Consider the following 23,470-nt stretch of genomic DNA (forward strand, 5'->3'; position numbering starts at 1 on the left):
TCAGTCTTTTTATTAACAGTGACTGCGACGTACTTGCACTTCCACCTTTGGTCCATAGTTGTATGCCCCAGTGCTATTTGGCACTTAATCTCTGCTGTCATTCCACCACTGCAATTAATGATGGACACACAAAAAATTAAGAGGTCTACCACTTATATTTGTACATTATTGGGTTTTCTTGATGTTCAGTTAAGTCACATTTTCTCACTTTCTACCTTTAACATCAAAAGCTTTAAGTCCTTCTTGCTCTCTGCCAGCATAGTTATATCATCTGCACATATCAGATAGATTATTCAACTGTTGGGGTGAAAATATGCAGAAAAGCCATCAGCAAAGGTTCCTTATGTTTACTTCTACATAGAGGTAGAAAAAAAAAGGGAGAGGACGCATCCTTGTCTTGTGCACTTTTTGATCTTGAACCTTTCTGTATTTCCATTCCAGGTTCACACTGCGGCTTCTTCATCGTCGTAGAGCGACATGAATAACCTAAATAAGTGCGCCAGCGCTCCTACATCACTCAGTGCTTTCCAAAGCTTATCATGCTCAACACAGTGAAAAACCTTGGTATAATCAATAATGTACAGGTAGAACTTCTGTGCTCCCTCTTCTTTGCTATTATCCATCTCAGGTTTGCGATGTGATCATGTCCCTTTATCCTTACAGAATCCAGCCTGGGAATCAGGAAGTTCTCTACCAAGAATGTTCCACAAGCACTTCTGAATGACTCTTGGAAACAAATTGTGGACATGGGGAATCAGAGTGATTGGGGATATGTCAGAAGTAAAAGAAAAGTCAAAGATGCTATAGGACTTTTACAGGATGAAAATGATGAAATGGTAAGAAAGGCCGAACTTTTAAATTCCTATTTGGCATCTGATTTCTCTCAGAAAGGAATTGTAACATCAACTGATCATCACGGTCCTATTAAAGGAATAGAAGAATCCAGGATATCTATAAACAAAATGATAGTGAAGAAACACTTAGCTAACATAAATGAATTCAAGTCTCCAGGTCCAGATGAATTACACCCCAGAGTACTGAAGGAGATAGCAGAAGAAATTTTTGAACCACTCTCCATAATCTTTGAAAATTCTTGGAGAACAGGAGAAGTCTCAGAAGACTGGAGAAGAGCAAATGTTGTTCCTATTTTCAAAAAGGGGAAGAAGGTGGACCCAGGGAACTATAGGCCGGTGAGTCTGACTTCTATACCAGGAAACATCTTTGAACAAATTATTAAACAACATTTATCTCACACAATTCTTATTGAAAAAAATGACTAAGTATGGAATGGACAAGGCAACTGTTAGGTGGATTCATAACTGGCTTAGTAATTGGACCCAAAGAGTGGTCATAAATGGCTGCACATCCAGTTGGAAGAATGTCTCGAGTGGGGTACCACAGGGCTCTGTCCTGGGCCCTGTATTGTTCAACATCTGTATCAATAATTAAGATGAAGGAATTGAGTGTACACTGATGAAATGTGCTGATGACTCAAAGCTAGGAGGGATAGCTAATACTAGAGAAGAGATAGAGGATTCAAAAAAATACAAATAAACTGGAGCAGTGGGCAGCAACTAACCTAACAATGGTTTTTAACAAGGAAAAATGCAAAGTACGACATCTGGGCAATAAAAATGAAAAAAGCATTATAGATCATAAACTGAATATGAGTCAACAGTGTGATGCAGCAGCAAAAAAAGGCAAATGCAATTCTGGGATGTATCAATAGAAAGTATACAGTCTAGATCACGCAAAGTTATTATTGCCCTCTACTCCTCTTTGGTCAGACCTCATCTGGAATACTGTGTCCAGTTTTGGGCACCACATTTTGAAAAAGACATCAAACTAGAGCAAGTTCAGAGAAGAGCGACCAGAATGGTGACCGGTCTGCAAACCATGTCCTATGAGGAACGGTTACAGGATTTGGGAATATTTAGCTTGCAAAAAAGAAGACTGAAAGGAGACTTAATAGCTGTGTACAAATATCTCAACGGCTGTCACATTGTAGAAGGATCATCTTTATTCTCATTTGCACAAGGAAAGACTAGAAGCAATGGGATGAAACTGAATGGGAGGAGACACAGATTAGATATTAGAAAAAAAATTTTGACAGTGAGGGTGATCAATGAGTGGAACAGGCGGCCACGAGAGGTGGTGAGTTCTCCTTCCATGGAAGTCCTCAGAGGCTGGACAGACATCTGTCTGAGATGATTTAGTGAATCATGTTTTGAGCAGGGGGTAGGACCAGATGACCCAGGAGGACCCTTCCAACTCTACCATTCTATGATTCTATAGATGGTGCAGTCCATGGCGTTGCTTTTCTTCAGCAGTGGGATAAAAGCCGATTTTTTTTTCCAGTCCTTCTGCCATGTGTAGATCTTTCAGGTTTTCTGACATAGTGCTGTGAGTGCGGCTCTTAGACCTGGTTTGATCAGTTCTGCAGAGATAACATCAATGTCAGATGCTTTATTTTTTTGGCAACTGCCTTAGAGCCCAATTCACTTGACTTTCCAATCGGTCTGGGTCTTTTTCCTCTTTGCCTCCACGCTCCTCATGATGGCCACTGCTTGTGCTAGCATATACAGTTAAGTCAATATATATATAGCTTATTACGTAGTAAGGGCGGCTGTAAGGTATTGAAAGCACTTGAGAAGTCAAAGAACATGGCGCACACTGCAGTTCCATCATTCTCCAAGAATGAATGTACTGTATGTAGCAGAGACACTACAGCATCATCCACCCCCAATCTCTGCTGGTACGCAAACTGTAGGGGGGTCAGTAAAAGCCTCACAAGTAGGCGAGTATTATTCTCTCCAAGGACTTCATAGCATGTGATGTTAAAGAAGTTGTCCACTACTATAAAGTTTTTTTTTTTTTTTTTCATAAATCTTGCTATTATGTGCCACTGAAAACATCTACTGTGTTTATTTTAGCAATATTACCTGTTATCATGCTGTAGCAGCACATCTTCAGTGCTGGATTCAGCTCTCATGGGGTTAATCAACAACTTCCTTTCTCCTGAGTTATTGTGCTCTAATACTACAAGTTCCATGATGCTTTGCACTGCCACTAAGCCCGTTGCTAAGTTGCGGATGTGGGTCCGAGAAACGCTGCAGTTCAGGAGGAGGGAAGTGTGTGGGCGGTGACCAGGGCCGGACTGGCCATCGGGCACTTCTGGCAAATGCCAGAAGGGTCGGTGCCAGTAGTGGGCCGCTGCACTCTTTCCCCCTCCTTCCGCCAGTGCCGCCGCCGCCGCATTCAACTATACCGGCATCTATGACGCCGGTATAGTTCAATGCAATGATGGAGGAGAGAGCGTCCGCTGACGCTCCCTCTCCCATCATTCCCCGCTCTGCCTCTGACACTGCGGGTGCGTGATGACGTCATATCATCGCACACACCTGCTGTGTCCCGGGCAGACTGCAGCCGCCGAGACAGGAGCAGCGCGGGCAAGAGGAAAGGTGAGGAGAGTTTTTTTTTTTTGTTTTTTTACTGGATTGTGGAGCCATTATCGGGGGGGATGAGATATGGGTTGTGTTGTATATACCACTGTGTGGGCTGTGCTGTGTATATACCACTGTGTGGGCTGTGCTGTGTATACTACTACGCGGGCTGTGCTGTATATACTACTACACGGGCTGTGCTGTATATACTACGACCCGGGCTGTGCTGTATACTACTACACGGGCTGTGCTGTATACTACTACTCGGGCTGTGCTATATTATGCAGGCTGTGCTATATACTATGCAAGTTGTGCTATATTATATGCGGGCTTTGATATATACTATGGGAGGTATATTATATTATATGGGGGAGGCCGTGTTATATACTATGTGGCTGTGTTATATACTATTGCGGGGGTATTATTATTATTATTTATTTATATAGCACCATTGATTCCATGGTGCTGTGCATGAGAAGGGGTTACATACAAGTTACAAATATCACATACAGTAAACAAACTAACAATGACGGACTGATACAGAGGGGCGAGGACCCTGCCCTTGCGGGCTTACATTCTACAGGATTATGGGGAAGGAGACAGTAGGTTGAGGGTTGCAGGAGCTCCGGTGTTGGTGAGGCGGTAGCTCCGGTGTTGGTGAGGCGGTAGCTCCGGTGTTGGTGAGGCAGCAGCGGTGTCAGTGCAGGCTGTAGGCTTTCCTGAAGAGATGAGTTTTCAGGTTCCGTCTGAAGGATCCGACTGTGGTTGATAGTCGGACGTGTTGGGGCAGAGAGTTCCAGAGGATGGGGAATATTCGGGAGAAGTCTTGGAGGTGATTGGATGAGGAGCGAATAAGTGTGGAGGAGAGAAGGAGGTCTTGGGAGGACCGGATTATATGGGGTCCATTCTGTATGGAGCATTATATGGGGCCCACTCTGTATGGAGCATTATATGGGGCCCACTCTGTATGGAGCATTATATGGGGCCCACTCTGTATGGAGCATTAAATGGGGCCCATTATATTGTATGGAGCATTATATGGGGTCCATTATATTGTATGGAGCATTATATGGGGCCCATTATATTGTATGGAGCATTACAGTATATGGGGCTCATTATTCTGTATGGAGCATTATATGGCGCTCATTATTCTGTATGGAGCAATATATGGGGCTCATTATTCTGTATGGAGCAATATATGGGGCTCATTATTCTGTATGGAGCAATATATGGGGCTCATTATTCTGTATGGAGCATTATATGGGGTCCAATATTCTGTATGGAGCATTATATGGGGCTCATTATAATGTATGGAGCATTATATGGGGCTCATTATTCTGTATGGAGCATTAAATGTGGCTCATTATAATGTATGGAGCACTATATGGGGCCCATTCTGTATGGAGCATTATATGGGGCTCATTATAATGTATGGAGCATTATATGGGGCTCATAGTTCCTTATATGTATTTTTGCACAGTGAGCCAACACGTGGTCCTTCAGTCTGATTCAGTGGTATGTTCCCCTAAGGGTTTTATGCATTTTTTGCTAAGGGGATTGCCTTGTACCAATGTAATACTACTATATTGCACTTTAAAGAAAGGTTTTTTCTCTGTTTATGCACTTTTGCAGTGATTATAATATAGATTTATAGAAGATATATATGGGTATTGGATGGTGCTTGGCTCACTCTGCAAAAATACCTATAAGGAACGATGAGAAACATTGCAGCAGCGTATGTAGTTTAAATCGCCAATAGGATGTAATTCTCTCCCACTAGAGGGCGGCATAATAATAAAGGAAAATAAAAGATCGTCCAATATATCAAAAATCTATTTATTGATTTTGTATGAAAAAAGTGTGGAGATTTGTGGCTGCAATTCCTGACAATGTTATGGTGAATATAGTTCCATGGTCCAATATAATGAGGACGGTTTGTGTAAGAATAATTAGGTATTTTTTAAGAACTATCTAATATTTATACCACTTATTATTTGGCGGTACCATGTATTGTCTGATCATTTACTACTTACAAATGATATGTTTTATTAATTATTGTGTTTAATAAAGAATTATTGATTTTATTACGAGTTCTCCAAGTCTTTTTGATAGGATAATTTAATCATTGATTCAGGAGAATTAGTATTTTGTGCCCAATACTATCGGATATACCTTTTATGTATGCACTTTATTGATTTCTGTAGCATAATTAATAAATAGTGCTCGACATTCCCCTCCATGCACAGATAAGGAACTTCTGTGAGGAATTGGATAGTAAGAATTGTTTTGAATTGTTTTAATAATAAAATATTAATAAAAATAATATCATTTAAAAAAAATAAAAATTAATAATAATAAAAAAATAATAATAATAAAAACAAAACATATAATAATAATAATTATTATTAATAATGATAAAATAATTAATAATAATAAAATAATAAATAATAATAAAACTAATAAAAACTAATAAAATAATAATAACAATAATAAAAATAAAAAATAATGATAATTATAATACTAAAAATAATAATAATTAATTAAATTCAACCTTAAGCGTTTTTTTTTTAAGCTTAACAATAGAAATTTATAACTATATCCTCTTCTTTTATTTGAACTATTTGTGGTCTGATTAGATCTTTTTATTTCGATTCCACTTTTGGGAAATATTAGGTGAAATTCCACATTTATTTATCTCAGACGACTTTTTTAAGAATAATCATGCCATAAATAGTATTTTGATCTTACTGTTACCGCATCTTACCTAAACGCACCATGTGTGGTCCAGTCGTGCACTACCTGACCGTCTCTATGCTTTAATGGATTAATATCGGGTGTAATAAAGATTTGTTCATTTTTTCATGGAGGTCTCCAGTTTTTTTTGATCGGATGATTTAAATAGGAAAGAACCTGGACATGTTTGGTGTCTGCGAACTCGTAATGACCTGGAGAACGGTAACGGCAGCTCAGTTTTAGGATTTAGGGAACACGGTAAAAAAATAAAAATTGTGGAATTGCACTTTTTTTCCAATTTGACAGCACTTGGACTTTTTTTTTCTGTTTTCCAGCACACTATGCAGTAAAATAAATGGTGTCGTTCAAAAGTACAACTCGTCCCGCTAAGGAATAAACCACTCACACGGCCATATTGATGGAAGTTAAAAAAAACAAACAAACACAGAAGGCGTGCGTGCTTTTCTGTCTTAGCTCCCTTCTTCCCACAGACATGACTTTTTCTCTATACTGTGGATGCTCCATCCGGATTTATATTATGTTCGTTACAATTAGAAGTTTGAAATGTTCCTATAAAAAGTTGGAAAAGAAACTCGGAAAAAACAAATAAAAATGAATAAAAGTTGAAGAATCTGAATGTATCAACAGAAGAACTTCCATAAATAAGATTCTGGACTCGCACACGGCTCCTTAATGCTCATCCTAAGGACGTTTCCCACTGATCTAGATGATTTTTTGCCCTTATTTGAGCAGCTCTTACCTTGGATCCTGCTTTTCCTCTGCCGGCTGCTAGTGATGTGGAGGAGACTTGGAGCAGTGTGAGGGTATATTCTATTATATGGGGGAGGCTGTCTTATATACTATGAGGCTCTTATGTACTATGGGGGGCTGCATTATATTCTATGGGGGCTACATTATATATTATGGGGAGGTGGGCTGCATTATATTCTATGGGGGGCTGTATTAGATTTTATGAGGGATGATTGCATCATACTCTTTGATGGGGCTGCATTATATTCTATGGGGAGGTGGGCTGCATTCTATTCTATTCGGGGCTACATTATATTCTATAGGGGCTGTATTATATTTATATTCTATGAGGGGTGATTGCATCATACTCTATGGGGGGCTGCATTATATTCTTTGGCGGGTTACATTATACTCTGGGGTGGCTGCATTATACTCAGCAAATTTAGATGTAAGGCTACTTTCACACTTGCGTCTGTACGGGGCCGTCGCAAACAGTCGGCCAGACGTACCGACGGACGTTATGCTAAATTTAGCACAACGTGTGCAGCGGATGCAGTTTTACAACGCATCCGCTGCCCATTGTGATGAACGTGGAGGAGGGGGCGGAGTTCCAGCCACGCATGTGCGGTCAGAAATGGCAGACATGTCGCACAAAAAAAGTTACATTGATCTTTTTTTGTGCGTCGCGTCCGCCAAAACACGACAGATCCGTCGCTAATACAAGTCTATGGGTACAAAACGCATCCGGCGAGCACATTTGCAGGATCCGTTTTTTTCGCCGGATTTTTTTTTCCGCCGTATCCGTTTTTTTCCACCTGATCGTTTTTTTCCGCCAGATCCGTTTTTTTCTCATAGAGTTGTATTAGCGCCGGAGTGCGCCTGATGGCCACACGTTTCATCCGTTTTTTGCTAGATCAGTCGCTGTGCATTTTTTGACGTACCGAAAAACCGTTCCTCTGTATGTGTTTTCCGTCCGGCGGAAACAGCTTTTTTTGACGGATCCTGCAAAAACGGATTAAACGTGTGGCCATCAGGCGCAATGCGGCGCTAATACAACTCTATGAGAAAAAACAGATCTGGCGGAAGAAAACCATCCGGTGGAAAAAAACGGATCCAGTTGAAAAAAAACGGATCCTGCAAATGTGCTCGCAGGATGCGTTTTACCCATAGACTTGTATTAGCGACGGATCGTGACGGATGGCCAGACGTCGCCTCCGTCGTGCAATGGATCTGTCGTGTTTTGGCGGACCGTCGGCACGAAAAAACCGTTCAAGTGAAAGTTTTTTGGGGCGTCGCGCCCGCCATTTTCTACCGCGCATGCGCGGCAGAAACTCCGCCCCCTCCTCCCCGCACTTCAGAATGGGCAGCGGATGCGTTGAAAAACTGCATCCACTGCCCACGTCGTGCACACATTTCACAACGTGCGTCGGAACGTCGGCCCGACGCATAGCGCAATTTTCTGCGCCAGAGGGGGAAAGCCAACGGCCGGGGCCAATATTTGTAGCTTGCTATGAATACCAGCCCGCAGCTGTCTGCGTAGCCTTTACTGGCTATTAAAATAGGGGGACCCCCCAAAAAATGACGTGGGGTCCCCCTATATTTTATAACCAGAAAGGCTACGCAGACAGCTGCGGGCTGGTATTCATAGCCTAGAGAGGGGCCATGGATATTGCCCCCCCACCCCGGCTTCAAATACCAGTCCACAGCCGCCCCAGAAATGGCGCAACTGTAAGATGCGCCAATTCTGGCACTTAGCCCCTCTCTTCCCACTCCCGAGTAGCAGTGGGATATGGGGCAATAAGGGGTTAATGTCACCTTGCTATTGTAAGGTGACATTAAGCCAGGTTAATAACGGAGAGGCGTCAATAAGACGCCTATCCATTATTAATCCAATAGTAAGAAAGGGTTAATAAAACGCACAAATTTGGAAAAAAGTATTTTAATATTCTTCATTTAACCATACTTACCATACTTCTGCGCCTGCAAAAAAAGTAAAATAATAAACCGTATACTACCTTTCCACCGTAGTCCAATTAACGAGTGTCCCACGACGATCTCCCCTATAGAACAGTGACATTGGGTGATGTCACTGCTCTATGGGACCCTCAGTGACACACTGACAGGAGACAATGGCTCCTGCAGTGCATCACTGAGGTTACTCTAGTTCACTGGTCTCACTTTATGGCATTTGCTGTGTGGGAAAATGTCTCACCCAGCAATGCCAATAGTGAGACTAGGGACTATTTTCTCACAGGGGCGTAGGAATACCTTGTGAGGAATACATGATGGAAGGATACCTTCCATCATTGTGTTCCTGGAGCGCGGTCGCATCAGCTGATGCTCCTGCTCTCCATGGGAGATCGTCGTGGGACACTCGTTTTAATTGGATTTCTGCGGACAGGGAGTATAGTATTTGTTTATTATTTTAATATTTTTTACAGGTGACAATGGCTTCGGGGAACAAAGTGACAAGTGATGGTGAGTATGTACTCTATGTTATATGTACTGTATGTCTGTAGTATGTATATACTGTATGTCGCATGTCGTCGCATGGTGCATGTCGCATGTTGTTGCATGGTACATGTCATCGCATGGTGCATGTCGTCGCATGGCACATGTCGGCGCATTGTGCATGTTGGCGCATTGTGCATGTCGTCGCATGGTGCATGTCGTTGCATGGTGCATGTTGCATGTTGGCGCATGATGCATGTCAGCGCATGGTGCATGTCGTTGCATGGTGCATGTCGTCGCATGGTGCATGTCACATGTCGTCACATAGTGCATGTCGTCGCATGGTGCATGTCGCCGCATAGTGCATGTCGCCGCATGGTGCATGTCACCGCATGGTGCATGTCATCGCATGGTGCATGTCATCTCATGGTGCATGTCGTCGCATGGTGCACGTGTTGCATGATGTCACATGGTGTGTGTTGTATGTATGTATGTATGTATGTACTGTGTATGTGTTTTTACATTCAACACATTAGCCGGATGATGGGACTACTACTGTTCCATCATTGGCTAATGTGTCACTCACTGTCAGTGTAGCAGGCAGAGCCCAATGGGACTTGTAGTCCCATCGGACGATGCCTGCACACACACACACACAAACAACCACACACACACACACACAACGCAGCGGACCCCAGCGCCGGCACGCACATACCGGCGCCGGCACGCAGACACCGGCTCCAGCACGCTGACACCGGCGCCGGCACGCTGACACCGGCGCCGGTCTGCAAACACCGGCGCCGGCACGCAGACCCCCGGCGACTGCAGTACAGCCCCGCCCGCAGATCCCAGCACACACAGCCCCGCCCGCCCCCAGAACAGCCCCGCAGGCAGCCCCCAGCACCGCCCACAGCCCAGTCACTCTTGATGAGTGACTGCTGACTGTGGGGGCTGGTCACGCCTGCTGCTGACGTCACGTCAATTTCCAGAGTCTGGAAATTGACGTGACGTCAGCGGAAATGAGCGGCGGCTGCAGCCTGGGGGTCACGTGACCCGGACTCAGCAGCCAGAATGGCGCCGCTCACAGGCGAAAACGGCAACGGAAGGTAATTGCACAATTCATTAGGGGCCCCGGGGGGGGTACATTAGGGGGTTAATTGAAAGTAGTGGACAACCCCTTTAAGGCCACCGGACGATAGTCTTGTAGGGAAGTAGGAACCGTCACCAGGCAGGTGGTCTTCCACAGTTCTGGTACACTCTGTGATTGAAGTCTCCAGTTAAACACGTGCTGGAAGACACTACACAGTTGGTTTGCACAAGCTCTGAGGACACGTGGACTGAGGCCATTAGGCCCAGCTGGTTTGCCAATAACTAGTCTACGAAAATGTTTTCTCACGTCACTTGGGGAAACAGTGAAAGCAGGCAGTTTATCCCCCAATGCCAATGCTGCTGATAGTCTCCCAGCTCCGTCCCCCATTCCTAATGACGCTGTGCTTGTGTTGGTGAATCTTTTCAAAAACTCATTCATTTCATTAGACATGGGCAGATCCACTTCCCCCTGCTCTGGCTTTGCCTTAAACCCAGTTAGCTGTTTCATGCCCGACCACACCTCCATGGAATTATTGTGTGACAATTTCTTTTCTAATTTAATTAGGAACGCGTCATGGGCATTCTTAATTTTCCCCTTTCTTGTTTACTCCTCTGACTTGCCGAGAGCAGATAGGCACGTCTGCTCCCTCCGAAGTCCAGAGATGTAATCTTTGACTTAAATCTTTGACTTGTTATCTGAAATATCACATGGTCATAAGTATTCAGACCCTTTGCTCATGCACTCTTGTATACAGTGCCTTGCGAAAGTATTCGGCTCCCTGGAACTTTTCAACCTTTTCCCACATATCAGGCTTCAAATATAAAAGATACCAAATGTAAATTTTTGGTGAAGAATCAACAACAAGTGGAACACAATTGTGAAGTTGAACAAAATTTATTGGTTATTTTAAATTTTTGTAGAAATTCAAAAACTGAAAAATGGGGCGTGCAATATTATTCAGCCCCTTTAACTTAATACTTTGTTGCGCCGCCTTTTGCTCCGATTACAGCTGCAAGTCGCTTGGGGTATGTCTCTATCAGTTTTGAACATCAAGAGACTGAAATTCTTGCCCATTCCTCCTTGGCAAACAGCTCGAGCTCAGTGATGTTTGATGGAAATCGTTTGTGATCAGCAGTTTTCAGCTCTTCCACAGATTCTCGATTGGATTGAGGTCTGGACTCTGACTTGGCCATTCTAACACCTGGATACGTTTATTTGTGAACCATTCCATTGTAGATTTTGCTTCATGTTTGGGATCATTATCTTGTTGGAAGATAAATCTCCATCCCAGTCTCAGGTCTTTTGCAGACTCCAACAGGTTTTCTTCAAGAATGGTCCTGTATTTGGCTCCATCCATCTTCCCATCAATTTTGACCATCTTCCCTGTCGCTGCTGAAGAAAAGCAGGCCCAAACCATGATGCCTCCACCACCATGTTTGACAGTGGGGATGGTGTATTCAGGGTGATGAGCTGTGTTGCCTTTACGTCAAACATATCGTTTGGCATTGTTGCCGAAAAGTTCTATTTTGGTTTCATCCGACAGAGCACCTTCTTCCACATGTTTGGTGTGTCTCCCAGGTGGCTTGTTGCAAACTTTAAACTACACTTTTTATGGATATCTTTGAGAAATGGCTTTCTTCTTGCCACTCTTCCATAAAGGCCAGATCTGTGCAGTGTACGACTGATTGTTGTCCTATGGACAGACTGTCCCACCTCAGCTGTAGATCTCTGCAGTTCATCCAGAGTGATCATGGGCCTCTTGGCTGCATCTCTGACCAGTCTTCTCCTTGTTTGAGATGAAAGTTTAGAGGGACGGCCAGGTCTTGGTAGATTTGCAGTGGTATGATACTCCTTCCATTTCAATATGATCACTTGCACAGTGCTCCTTGGGATGTTTAAAGTTTTGGAAATCATTTTGTATCCAAACCCGGCTTTAAACTTCTCCACAACAGTATCACGGACCTGCCTGTTGTGTTCCTTGGTCTTCATGATGCTCTCTGTGCGTCAAACAGAACCCTGAGGCTATCACAGAGCAGGTGCATTTATACGGAGACATGATTACACTCAAGCGGTTTTCTGTTCCTCCTGCGCACCCGTCCACACTTAGGTGACGTCACCACGAAACTCCACCCACTTCATTCCCGCCACAGACACGGCGTGCTTCCGGCCAGGGCACCTGTGATCATTACCGACTTCCAGGGCAGCGGTTCCCCGCACACCTATTGCGGACACCTTCTGCAGCACAACGGTTAGTTATCCGGACACAGGCACACCGCTCGCCTCCTCTGCATCCAGGCTCCACACAGTGAGTACCGCGTAGAAGCCAGATTAAGTATAACAGGTCTCTGCTTTTGAATCCTGATATTTCCACTCACGGCAGAACCATTTAATCACTGAGTTCACTATACTCCGAACAGCTAAGTCATAGCGACTACATGTTATGCTAACAGGACATCATACCTCCCTTTGAATGGCAGCATACTAACACAGCATCAACGGATTAACTACCAACCTATCTATCTGCACCAATTCTTTAAGGGGTCACACTGCCTCACGGCACTCCAGTAAGTACAATTACAGACATACCACCACTATTTATTGCATAATAAAAGTTTTATTGTTAATATCAAAAACTCCCTTCGCTTATAGGGCACACTAGACCCTACTCCACCAAATGCTGGGACCATCACCTTCTTAAACCCAGTACCTTTTCATCAGAACCGTTATTTTGGCATAATCGCAGTAAGTTTCTTTTCATTTACAAATTTTTCACCTTCACCATTACCCCCCTACTACCATTGTCCTCCAGACATGTATGGAGTAGCGCGGTGATATATTGTCGAATTTTTTTTTTAGGCTTTGCTTTCCAGCAGGCACACACAGAACCTGCTCTAATCACCAGCAGCTCTCTATACTAAACTCACCCTTGGGCCAGTAATTTGCAGAGTGCCAGTGTTTACATTAAGGCTGCCGTCACACTAGCAGTATTTGGTCAGTATTTTACCTCAGTATTTGTAGCCAAAACCAGGACTGGGTGATAAATGCAGAAGTGGTGCATATGTTTCTATTATACTTTTCCTCTATTTGTTGTACTCCTGGTTTTGGCTACAAATACTGATGTAAAATACTGACCAAAAACTGCTAGTGTGACGGCAGCCTTATACTTTTGTAACAAGTGGATTATATTTATCATCATTAGGCATTTAGGACAACATTGGATCATTCAGAAATCCACAATGAACTTCTGGAGTGAGTTTGCTGCACTGAAAGTAAAGGGGCCGAATAATATTGCACGTCCCACTTTTCAGTTTTTGACATTTCCACAAAAATTTAAAATACCTTATACATTTCATTGAACTTCACAATTGTGTTCTACTTATTGTTGATTCTTCACCAAAAATTTCCATTTGGTATCTTTATGTTTGAAGCATGATATGTGGGAAAAGGTTGAAAAGTTCCAGGGGGCCAATACTTTCGTAAGGCACTGTATGCATGTATCCTGTAAACACTTGTGTACCTTGTGCCAGTCATTACCCTGGTTACCTATTCACTCCAGAATCCAGTACAAACTTATTACCCTCACCCACAAAGCACTCCATGGCTCAGCACCACCCTACATCTCCTCCCTGGTCCCAGCCTACCACCCTACCCGTGCGCTCCGTTCTGCTAATGACCTGAGGTTAACATCTTCAATAATCAGAACCTCCCTCTCCCGTCTCCAAGACTTTTCACGTGCTACGTCAATTCTTTGGAATGCAATACCCAGGTTATTACGAATAATCCCCACAGTTTTAACCCCTTTACCCCCAAGGGTGGTTTGCACGTTAATGACCGGGCCAATTTTTACAATTCTGACCACTGTCCCTTTATGAGGTTATAACTCTGGAACGCTTCAACGGATTCCAGTGATTCTGACATTGTTTTCTCGTGACATATTGTACTTCATGACAATGGTAAAAATTCTTTGATAGTACCTGCGTTTATTTGTGAAAAAAACGGAAATTTGGCGAAAATTATGAAAATTTCGCAATTTTCCAACTTTTAATTTTTATGCAATTAAATCACAGAGATATGTCACACAAAATACTTAATAAGTAACATTTCCCACATGTCTACTTTACATCAGCACAATTTTGGAACCAAAATTTTTTTTTGTTAGGGAGTTATAAGGGTTAAAAGTTGACCAGCAATTTCTCATTTCTACAACACCATTTTTTTTTAGGGACCACATCTCATTTGAAGTCATTTTGAGTGGTCTATATGATAGAAAATACCCAAGTGTGACACCATTCTAAAAACTACACCCCTCAAGGTGCTCAAAACCATATTCAAGAAGTTTATTAACCCTTCTGGTGCTTCACAGGAATTTTTTGAATGTTTAAATAAAAATGAACATTTAACTTTTTTTCACAAAAAATTTAATTCAGCTCCAATTTGTTTTATTTTACCAAGGGTAACAGGAGAAAATGGACCCCAAACATTGTTGTACAATTTGTCCTCAGTACGCCAATACCCCACATGTGGGGGTAAACCACTGTTTGGGCGCATGGCAGAGCTCGGAAGCGAAGGAGCGCCATTTGACTTTTCAATGCAAAATTGACTGGAATTCAGATGGGACGCCATGTTTCGTTTGGAGAGCCCCTGATGTGCCTAAACATTGAAACCCCCCACAAGTGACACCATTTTGGAAAGTAGACCCCCTAAGGAACTTATCTAGAGGTGTGGTGAGCACTTTGACCCACCAAGTGCTTCACAGAAGTTTATAATGTAGAACCGTAAAAATAAAAAATCATATTTTTTCACAAAAATTATCTTTTCACCACCAATTTTTTATTTTCCCAAGGGTAAGAGAAGAAATTGGACCCCAAAAGTTGTTGTACAATTTGTCCTGAGTACGCTGATAGCCCATATGTGGGGGTAAACCACTGTTTGGGCGGATGGGAGAGCTCGGAAGGGAAGGAGCGCCGATTGACTTTTCAATGTAAAATTGACAGGAATTGAGATGGGACGCCATGTTGCGTTTGAAGAGCCACTGATGTGCCTAAACATTGAAACCCCCCACAAGTGACACCATTTTGGAAAGTAGACCCCCTAAGGAACTTATCTAGAGGTGTGGTGAGCACTTTGACCCACCAAGTGCTTCACAGAAGTTTATAATGCAGAGCCGTAAAAATAAAACAACATTTTTTTCCCACAAAAATTATTTTTTTGGCCCCCAGTTTTGTATTTTCCCAAGGGTAACAGGAGAAATTGGACCCCAAAATTTGTTGCCCAATTTGTCCTGAGTGCGATGATACACCATATGTGGGGGGAACCACTGTTTGGGCACATGGGAGGGCTCGGAAGGGAAGGAGTGCCATTTGAATGCAGACTTAGATGGAATGGTCTGCAGGTGTCACATTGCATTTGCAGAGCCCCTAATGTACCTAAACAGTAGAAACCCCCCACAAGTGACACCATTTTGGAAAGTAGACCCACTTAGGAACTTATCTAGATGTGTGCTGAGCGCTTTGACCCACCAAGGGCTTCACAGAAGTTTATAATGGAGAGCCGTAAAAATAAAACAAAAATTTTTTCCCACAAAAATTATTTTTTAGCCCCCAGTTTTGTATTTTCCCGAGGGTAACAGGAGAAATTGGACCCCACAATTTGTTGTCCAATTTGTCCTGAGTGCGCTGATACCCCATATGTGGGGGGGAACCACTGTTTGGGCGCATGGGAGGGCTCGGAAGGGAAGGAGCTCCATTTGGAATGAGGACTTAGATGGAATGGTCTGTAGGTGTCACATTGCATTTGCAGAGCCCCTAATGTACCTAAACAGTAGAAACCTCCCACAAATGACACCATTTTGGAAACTAGACACCCTAAGGAACTCATCTAGATGTGTTGTGATAGCTTTGAACCCCCAAGTGTTTCACTACAGTTTGTAACGCAGAGCCGTGAAAATTCAAAAAAAAAAATCTTTCCCCCCAAAATTATTTTTTAGCCCCCAGTTTTGTATTTTCCCGAGGGTAAGAGGAGAAATTTGACCCCAAAAGTTGTTGTCCAATTTGTCCTGAATACGCTGATACCCCATATGTTGGGGGGAACCACCGTTTGGGCGCATGGCAGAGCTCGGAAGGGAAGGAGCGCCATTTGGAATGCAGACTTAGATGGAATGGTCTGCAGGCGTCACATTGCGTTTGCAGAACCCCTAATGTACCTAAACAGTAGAAACCCCCCACAAGTGACCCCATATTGGAAACTAGACCCCCCAGGGAACTAATCTAGATGTGTTGTGAGAACTTTGAACCCCCAAGTGTTTCACTACAGTTTATAACGCAGAGCCGTGAAAATAAAAAAATCCTTTTTTTTTCCCACAAAAATTATTTTTTAGCCCCCAGTTTTGTATTTTCCCAAGGGTAACAGGAGAAATTGGACCCCAAAAGTTGTTGTCCTATTTGTCCTGAGTACGCTGATACCGCATATGTTGGGGTAAACCCCTGTTTGGGCACACGGGAGAGCTCGGAAGGGAAGAAGCACTGTTTTACTTTTTCAACGCAGAATTGGCTGGAATTGAGATCGGACGCCATGTCGCGTTTGGAGAGCCCCTGATGTGCCTAAACAGTGGAAACCCCCCAATTATAACTGAAACCCTAACCCAAACACACCCCTAACCCTAATCCCAACAGTAACCCTAACCACACCTCTAACCCTGACACACCCCTAACCCTAATCCCAACCCTACTCCCAACTGTAAATGTAATCTAAACCCTAACTGTAACTTTAGCCCCAACCCGAACCCTAACTTTAGCCCCAACCCAAACTGTAGCCCTAACCCTAGCCCTAACCCTAGCCCTAACCCTAATGGGAAAATGGAAATAAATACATTTTTTTTATTTTTCCCTAACTAAGGGGGTGATGAAGGGGGGTTTGATTTACTTTTATAGCGGGTTTTTTAGCGGATTTTTATGATTGGCAGCCGTCACACACTGAAAGACGCTTTTTATTGCAAAAAATATTTTTTGCGTTACCACATTTTGAGAACTATAATTTTTCCATATTTTGGTCCACAGAGTCATGTGAGGTCTTGTTTTTTGCGGGACGAGTTGACGTTTTTATTGGTAACATTTTCGGGCACGTGACATTTTTTGATCGCTTTTTATTCCGATTTTTGTGAGGCAGAATGACCAAAAACCAGCTATTCATGAAATTCTTTTGGGGGAGGCGTTTATACCGTTCCGCGTTTGGTAAAATTGATAAAGCAGTTTTATTCTTCGGGTCAGTACGATTACAGCGACACCTCATTTATATCATTTTTTTATGTTTTGGCGCTTTTATACGATAAAAACTACTTTATAGAAAAAATAATTATTTTTGCATCGCTTTATTCTCAGGACTATAACTTTTTTATTTTTTTGCTGATGATGCTGTATGGCGGCTCGTTTTTTGCGGGACAAGATGACGCTTTCAGCGGTACCATGGTTATTTATATCTGTCTTTTTGATCGCGTGTTATTCCACTTTTTGTTCGGCGGTATGATAATAAAGCGTTGTTTTTTGCCTCGTTTTTTTTTTTTTTTCTTACGGTGTTTACTGAAGGGGTTAACTAGTGGGCCAGTTTTATAGGTCGGGCCGTTAAGGACGCGGCGATACTAAATATGTGTACTTTTATTGTTTGTTTTTTTTTATTTAGATAAAGAAATGTATTTATGGGAATAATATATATATTTTTTTTCATTATTTTGGAATATTTTTTTTAATTTTTTTTACACATTTGAATATTTTTTTTTTTACTTTTTTACTTTGTCCCGGGGGGGACATCACAGATCGGTGATCTGACAGTTTGCACAGCACTCTGTCAGATCACCAATCTGATAGCAGTGCAGGCTGCTTCACAGTGCCTGCTCTGAGCAGGCTCTGTGAAGCCACCTCCCTCCCTGCAGGACCCGGATCCGCGGCCATCTTGGATCCGGGGCTCGAGCAGGGAGGGAGGTGAGGAGACCCTCGCAGCAACGCGATCACATCGCGTTGCTGCGGGGGGCTCAGGGAAGCCCGCAGGGAGCCCCCTCCCTGCGCGGTGCTTCCCTGCACCGCCGGCACATCGCGATCATCTTTGATCGCGGTGTGCCAGGGGTTAATGTGCCGGGGGCGGTCCGTGACCGCTCCTGGCACATAGTGCCGGATGTCAGCTGCGATAAACAGCTGACACCCGGCCGCGATCGGCGGCGCTCCCCCCGTGAGCGCCGCCGATCGCGTTGGACGTACTATCCCGTCCATGGTCATAGGGGCCCACCCCACCTCGACGGGATAGTATGTCCCATGTCAGAAAGGGGTTAAGCATGTTCTAAAAAAGTTCCAGGGAGCCGAATACTTCTGCAAGGCAAAATCTTTGGCCAGATATAGCAGAATCATGTTAAAGTTGATATGTCATGATCCGTTTCGGGGTTTTGTCCTGTCTGCCCTTTTCTCGGGAGGATCATGTCAAGGGTTAATTTTTCACTGCCTCATTCAGGGTTCAGGTTTGCTATTTAGCTCCGATGCATCCTGCTGGCGGTGTCAGCTATAGTTCTGCCTTCGGCATGTCCTACTGTGATCCCTGACTTACCCCGTGTCTGTTGACTCCCTCTGTCTGCCCTTTCCCAGTGTTTCCCTATAAGTTTGATTCCCTGGTTTTGACTTGACTTGTATTCGGACTCGCTTCTGCCTTCTGTCTTTGTTCTATCCGCTTCCGACCGTTGCTGAAGCCCCTGGCTTGTTCCTGATCACGTGTACTGCTGCAACCTCTGGTACTTCTGCATGTTTTTTGACTCGGCTTGTCTGACCACTCTCTCGACACTTGGTGGTGCCTGTGCTGCTGCTCTATAGTACTGCTCTGTGTGTGCAGCCTCACTTCCCTCACTAGCTCCCCCTGGTCTGGTGGAGGTTGCTCTATACTGCACTGCAGCAGCATGACAGATACTTTTGTATGGCTGCGAATGATGTTATAAATTTCCAATGGTCCTTGGCAGAAAAAAGTTTCCCCACCTCTGTTTCATCTGAATCCTTTTTAGGAGACAATCTTGGTACTTGCTGGCCTTTACTGGGAGCCCTGATGTCTTCTTCACAGCAATTTAATCTTTCCCTTTGAAGTTCTTGATGATGAATAATGGTTTATTTAGGAGCAATCTTTAAAAGTAGCAATGTCCTTGCCTGTAAAGCACTTTTGGTGCAAAGCAATGATGACTGTACATGTCTCCATCGCAAGGAATGACTTTGCAATTTTTTGTATTTCATATGATCACTCTTCATAATAATCTAAAGTTAATGCCCCTATAAAAGGAAGCAACAATCTTTGTGAAAAACAAAATTTGTGTCAATTTCAAGACTTTTGACAGCGACTGTATATGGGAGACATCAGAGCAGCTATTCTCCAACTAGCTCAGAGGCAACTGAAAGTTAGAGACAGCCTGCAGAGGGAAAACTGGAGAAAATTATAGGATACAGGTGATAGAAAGGCCAGGGATAAATGTTATTCTTCATGTCCTCGCAGGACAGTGAGGGTGATCAATGAGTGGAACAGGCAGCCACGAGAGGAGGTGAGTTCTCCTTCAATGGAAGTCTTCAAACAGAGGCTGGACAGACATCTGTCTGAGATGGTTTAGTGAATTCTACATTGAGCAGGGCTTGGACACGATGACCCTGGAGGTCCAACTACAAATCTAACTTTCTATGGTTCTAGGACAGTTTATTCTGGACAGTCATCTGATATGACTGGTACGCTTTACTGACGGGTGTGAAAGAAAAATTTGCCAAATGCATTCATCACATCTTTTGCTGTTTATTTAGTGGAATATCTCATGATAAGTGCGGGATAACTGACACTTACTTCTATAGAAGATAAATCCACCAATGCCGAACACAGCGATGACGACCACCAGAGCTACGACCACAGCGATGACCCAGACACTGGACTTCTCTGGTTCTAGTTGGAAAACAGAAATGTAAATCTGATCTGTGGATTATACTGAGAACGTCATGTATCAGCAACACATTAGTCTCCTCTGCTGTAGTGATGACATGTGTAGTGTTACAGACATGTGTAGTGTTACAGACATGTGTAGTGTTACAGACATGTGCACCATCTACATTTCCATCTCTTAATGCAGCGCCCCCTTAGGACATGATCAGAGGTTGCAGATTTGTAGAAGATTTTCACTGCTGATTCTGCACCAAAATCTGCAACAACGTCCCAGCGCTAAACTAGACTTAGTGTCACAAAACCTCATTCACATGTAGTGGAATTTTCCACTGCAGATTTTCACATCCACAACATGCCGGATATGTCACCGGTCTGTCGGTGATTTCTGCCACATATTTAACCCTTTTGAAATTGAAATGAAATCTACAAAAGAAAATCCACATATTCTCCAGGTCACCTATAAAGCTCCTGATTTCATGTCTGGTGACCACTTGTATATATATATATATCTGCCACATGCAGTGACATGGCCATCACTGACTGTACAATATGCTGCCCCTCCATACTACACTGACTTGTTCATTATCATTCAGGCAGCAGAAGCAGAAAAAACTTGAATTTTAAGAAAGACAAGAGGGAAGTGCAGGAAAAAGAAACCTTGTAAGTCCTGTGCTGTCCCTGTACTGAGAGGACGGGTGTCACATATTCACCTGGCCGCGGTTCTGCACCGTCTGTCACTGATGTTGGGTGCCATCCTAATACTTCAGTGTACTGAGCTCCTCCTGTATTGTCACCAGTGATTATAGTTTAATTTCATGTATTAGATCTTGCTGCCTGGTCAATGGCAGCACCACCAACCCGACGGCTCAGCCTCAGCGCCCTATTTCATTTCTTTCCCTTACACTCACTCCCCGGCCCATTATAAGTGTTATTACAGATCCTGGTGCAATATACTCCTAATAATTATTTTTATACTTGACCTCTTGGATTGTTCTATGGATTTGTCCTCAGACTGATTAACTTTAAAGGGAAATTTGAAAAAAGAAGGCTGCGTGGCGCTCCTAATCAGGGGGCATGAATAGGATTCCACTCCATAATAAATAAAAAAATGAATTTGGCTCTCCAAAAATGATGCAAAGATAACCAAGTGATATAATGGCCAGATATCGTGTTATTCCTCAGATACAAGTGATATAATGGCCAGATATCGTGTTATTCCTCAAATACAAGTGATATAATGGCCAGATATCCTGTTATTCCTGTTATTATTGCCTGAGTGCCAGGAGCCTGAGCGACGAGAGGTGAGTATGTGATTTATTTTTTTTTATCGCAGCAACAGCAAATATCTTTATGGAGCATCTTATGGGGCCATAATTAACATTTGTGCAGCACTATATGGGGCAAGTGACTGTATGGAGCATCTTATGGGGTCATAATTAACATTTGTGCAGCACTCTATGGGGCAAATATCTTTATGAAGCATCTTATGGGGCCATAACCTTTGTGCAGCACTATATGGGGTAAATATCTATATGGAGCATCTTATGGGGCCATATGTTGGGCTCCCTCCGGTGGTTGTAGGTGGTAATGCAGTTGTCCCTGGGCGGCAGTCCTGGTCAGGTGTATCTGCTGATTGCAATTCTGACTGGGGTATTTAGGTTTGCAGGATTCATTAGTCCTTGCCAGTTGTCAATGGTTATTGGGAGGTGTTGGATCTCTGTCTGGTTTCTCCTGCTTAGCTGCCAATTCAGCAAAGATAAGTGTCTGTTTTTTTTTCCTTTGGCACACATGCTGTGTGCTGGATTTTTGATTGTATTTCTGCTCTGTGTGTAGGATTCTCTGGAGTTGCAGATATACGTTCCACGTCTTTAGTTAGATGGAGGAATTTTTTGTATAATCTGCTGTGGATATTTTTGGAAGGGTTTTAATACTGACCGCACAGTATTCTGTCCTATCCTTTCCTATTTTAGCTAGAGTGGCCTCTTTTGCTAAATTCTGTTTTCTGCCTGTGTGTGTCTTTCCTCTCCTCCTCACAGTCAATATTCGTGGGGGGCTGCCTATCCTTTGGGGTTCTGCTCTGAGGCAAGATAGTATTCCAATTTCCATCTATAGGGGTATTTAGTCCTCCGGCTGTGACGAGGTGTCTAGGGTTCGTTAGGCACACCCCACGGCTACTTCTAGTTGCGGTGTTAGATCAGGATTTGCGGTCAGTACAGTTACCACCTACTCCAGTGAAAGTTATTCATGCGGCTCCAAGGTCACCGGATCATAACAGCCATAATCAACATTTGTGCAGCATTATATTGGGCAAATGTGTCTATGGAGCATTTTATGGGGTCATTATTAACCTTTATGCAGGATTATATTGGCCATATTTTAATATGGAGCATCTTATGGGGCCCATCATGAACTGTATGGAGCATTATATGGGGCTCCTGATGCAATACGGATATTCAAAAACACAACCTACTAATGTCTCAATTAATTTTACTTTTATTGGTACCTATTTTTACTTTTGAAATTTACCAGTAGCTGCTGCATTTCCCACCCTAGGCTTATATTCGAGTCATTAAGTTTTCCCAGTTTTTTGTGGCAAAATTAGTGGTGTCGGCTTATACTGGGGACGGTTTATACTCGAGTATATACGGTAATATAATGGCCAGATATCATGTTATTCCTCAGATACAAGTGATACAATGACCAGATATCGTGTTATTCCTCAGGTACAAGTGATTTAATGACCAGATATCGTGTTATTCCTCAGATACAAGTGATATAATGGCCAGATATCGTGTTATTCCTCAGATACTATCTAACTTCACAACCTCCCCTCTCCCTCTATCTGACCACCATCTACTCACTTTCTCATCCCTGTCCTCCTCACCTGTCACCCATGTCCAGCACCATGCGCACCTACGCAGGAACCTCGCACACCTAGACACCCACACGGTCTCTGACTCTATCCTACCACTAGCATCCATATCCTCACTCCACGACACAGACACTGCCACTGCTTTCTACAATGCCACTCTTGCATCAGCTATTGACACGGTCGCCCCTGTCA

At 43.3% G+C, this 23,470-nt stretch overlaps 1 protein-coding gene across 1 annotated transcript in view; it reads right to left on the reverse strand.

The window, feature by feature from the left end:
* LOC138660475 (class I histocompatibility antigen, F10 alpha chain-like) overlaps positions 1–23,470 on the reverse strand; it is a 116,456-nt gene that overhangs the window by 18,572 nt on the left and 74,414 nt on the right. The window contains exon 5 of the mRNA XM_069745984.1: positions 20,314–20,409. Coding sequence (XP_069602085.1) covers positions 20,314–20,409 — 96 coding nt within the window. The remainder of the gene's footprint in view (positions 1–20,313; positions 20,410–23,470) is intronic.

Source organism: Ranitomeya imitator, chromosome 1, assembly GCF_032444005.1.
Source record: "Ranitomeya imitator isolate aRanImi1 chromosome 1, aRanImi1.pri, whole genome shotgun sequence".
NCBI lineage: Eukaryota > Metazoa > Chordata > Amphibia > Anura > Dendrobatidae > Ranitomeya > Ranitomeya imitator.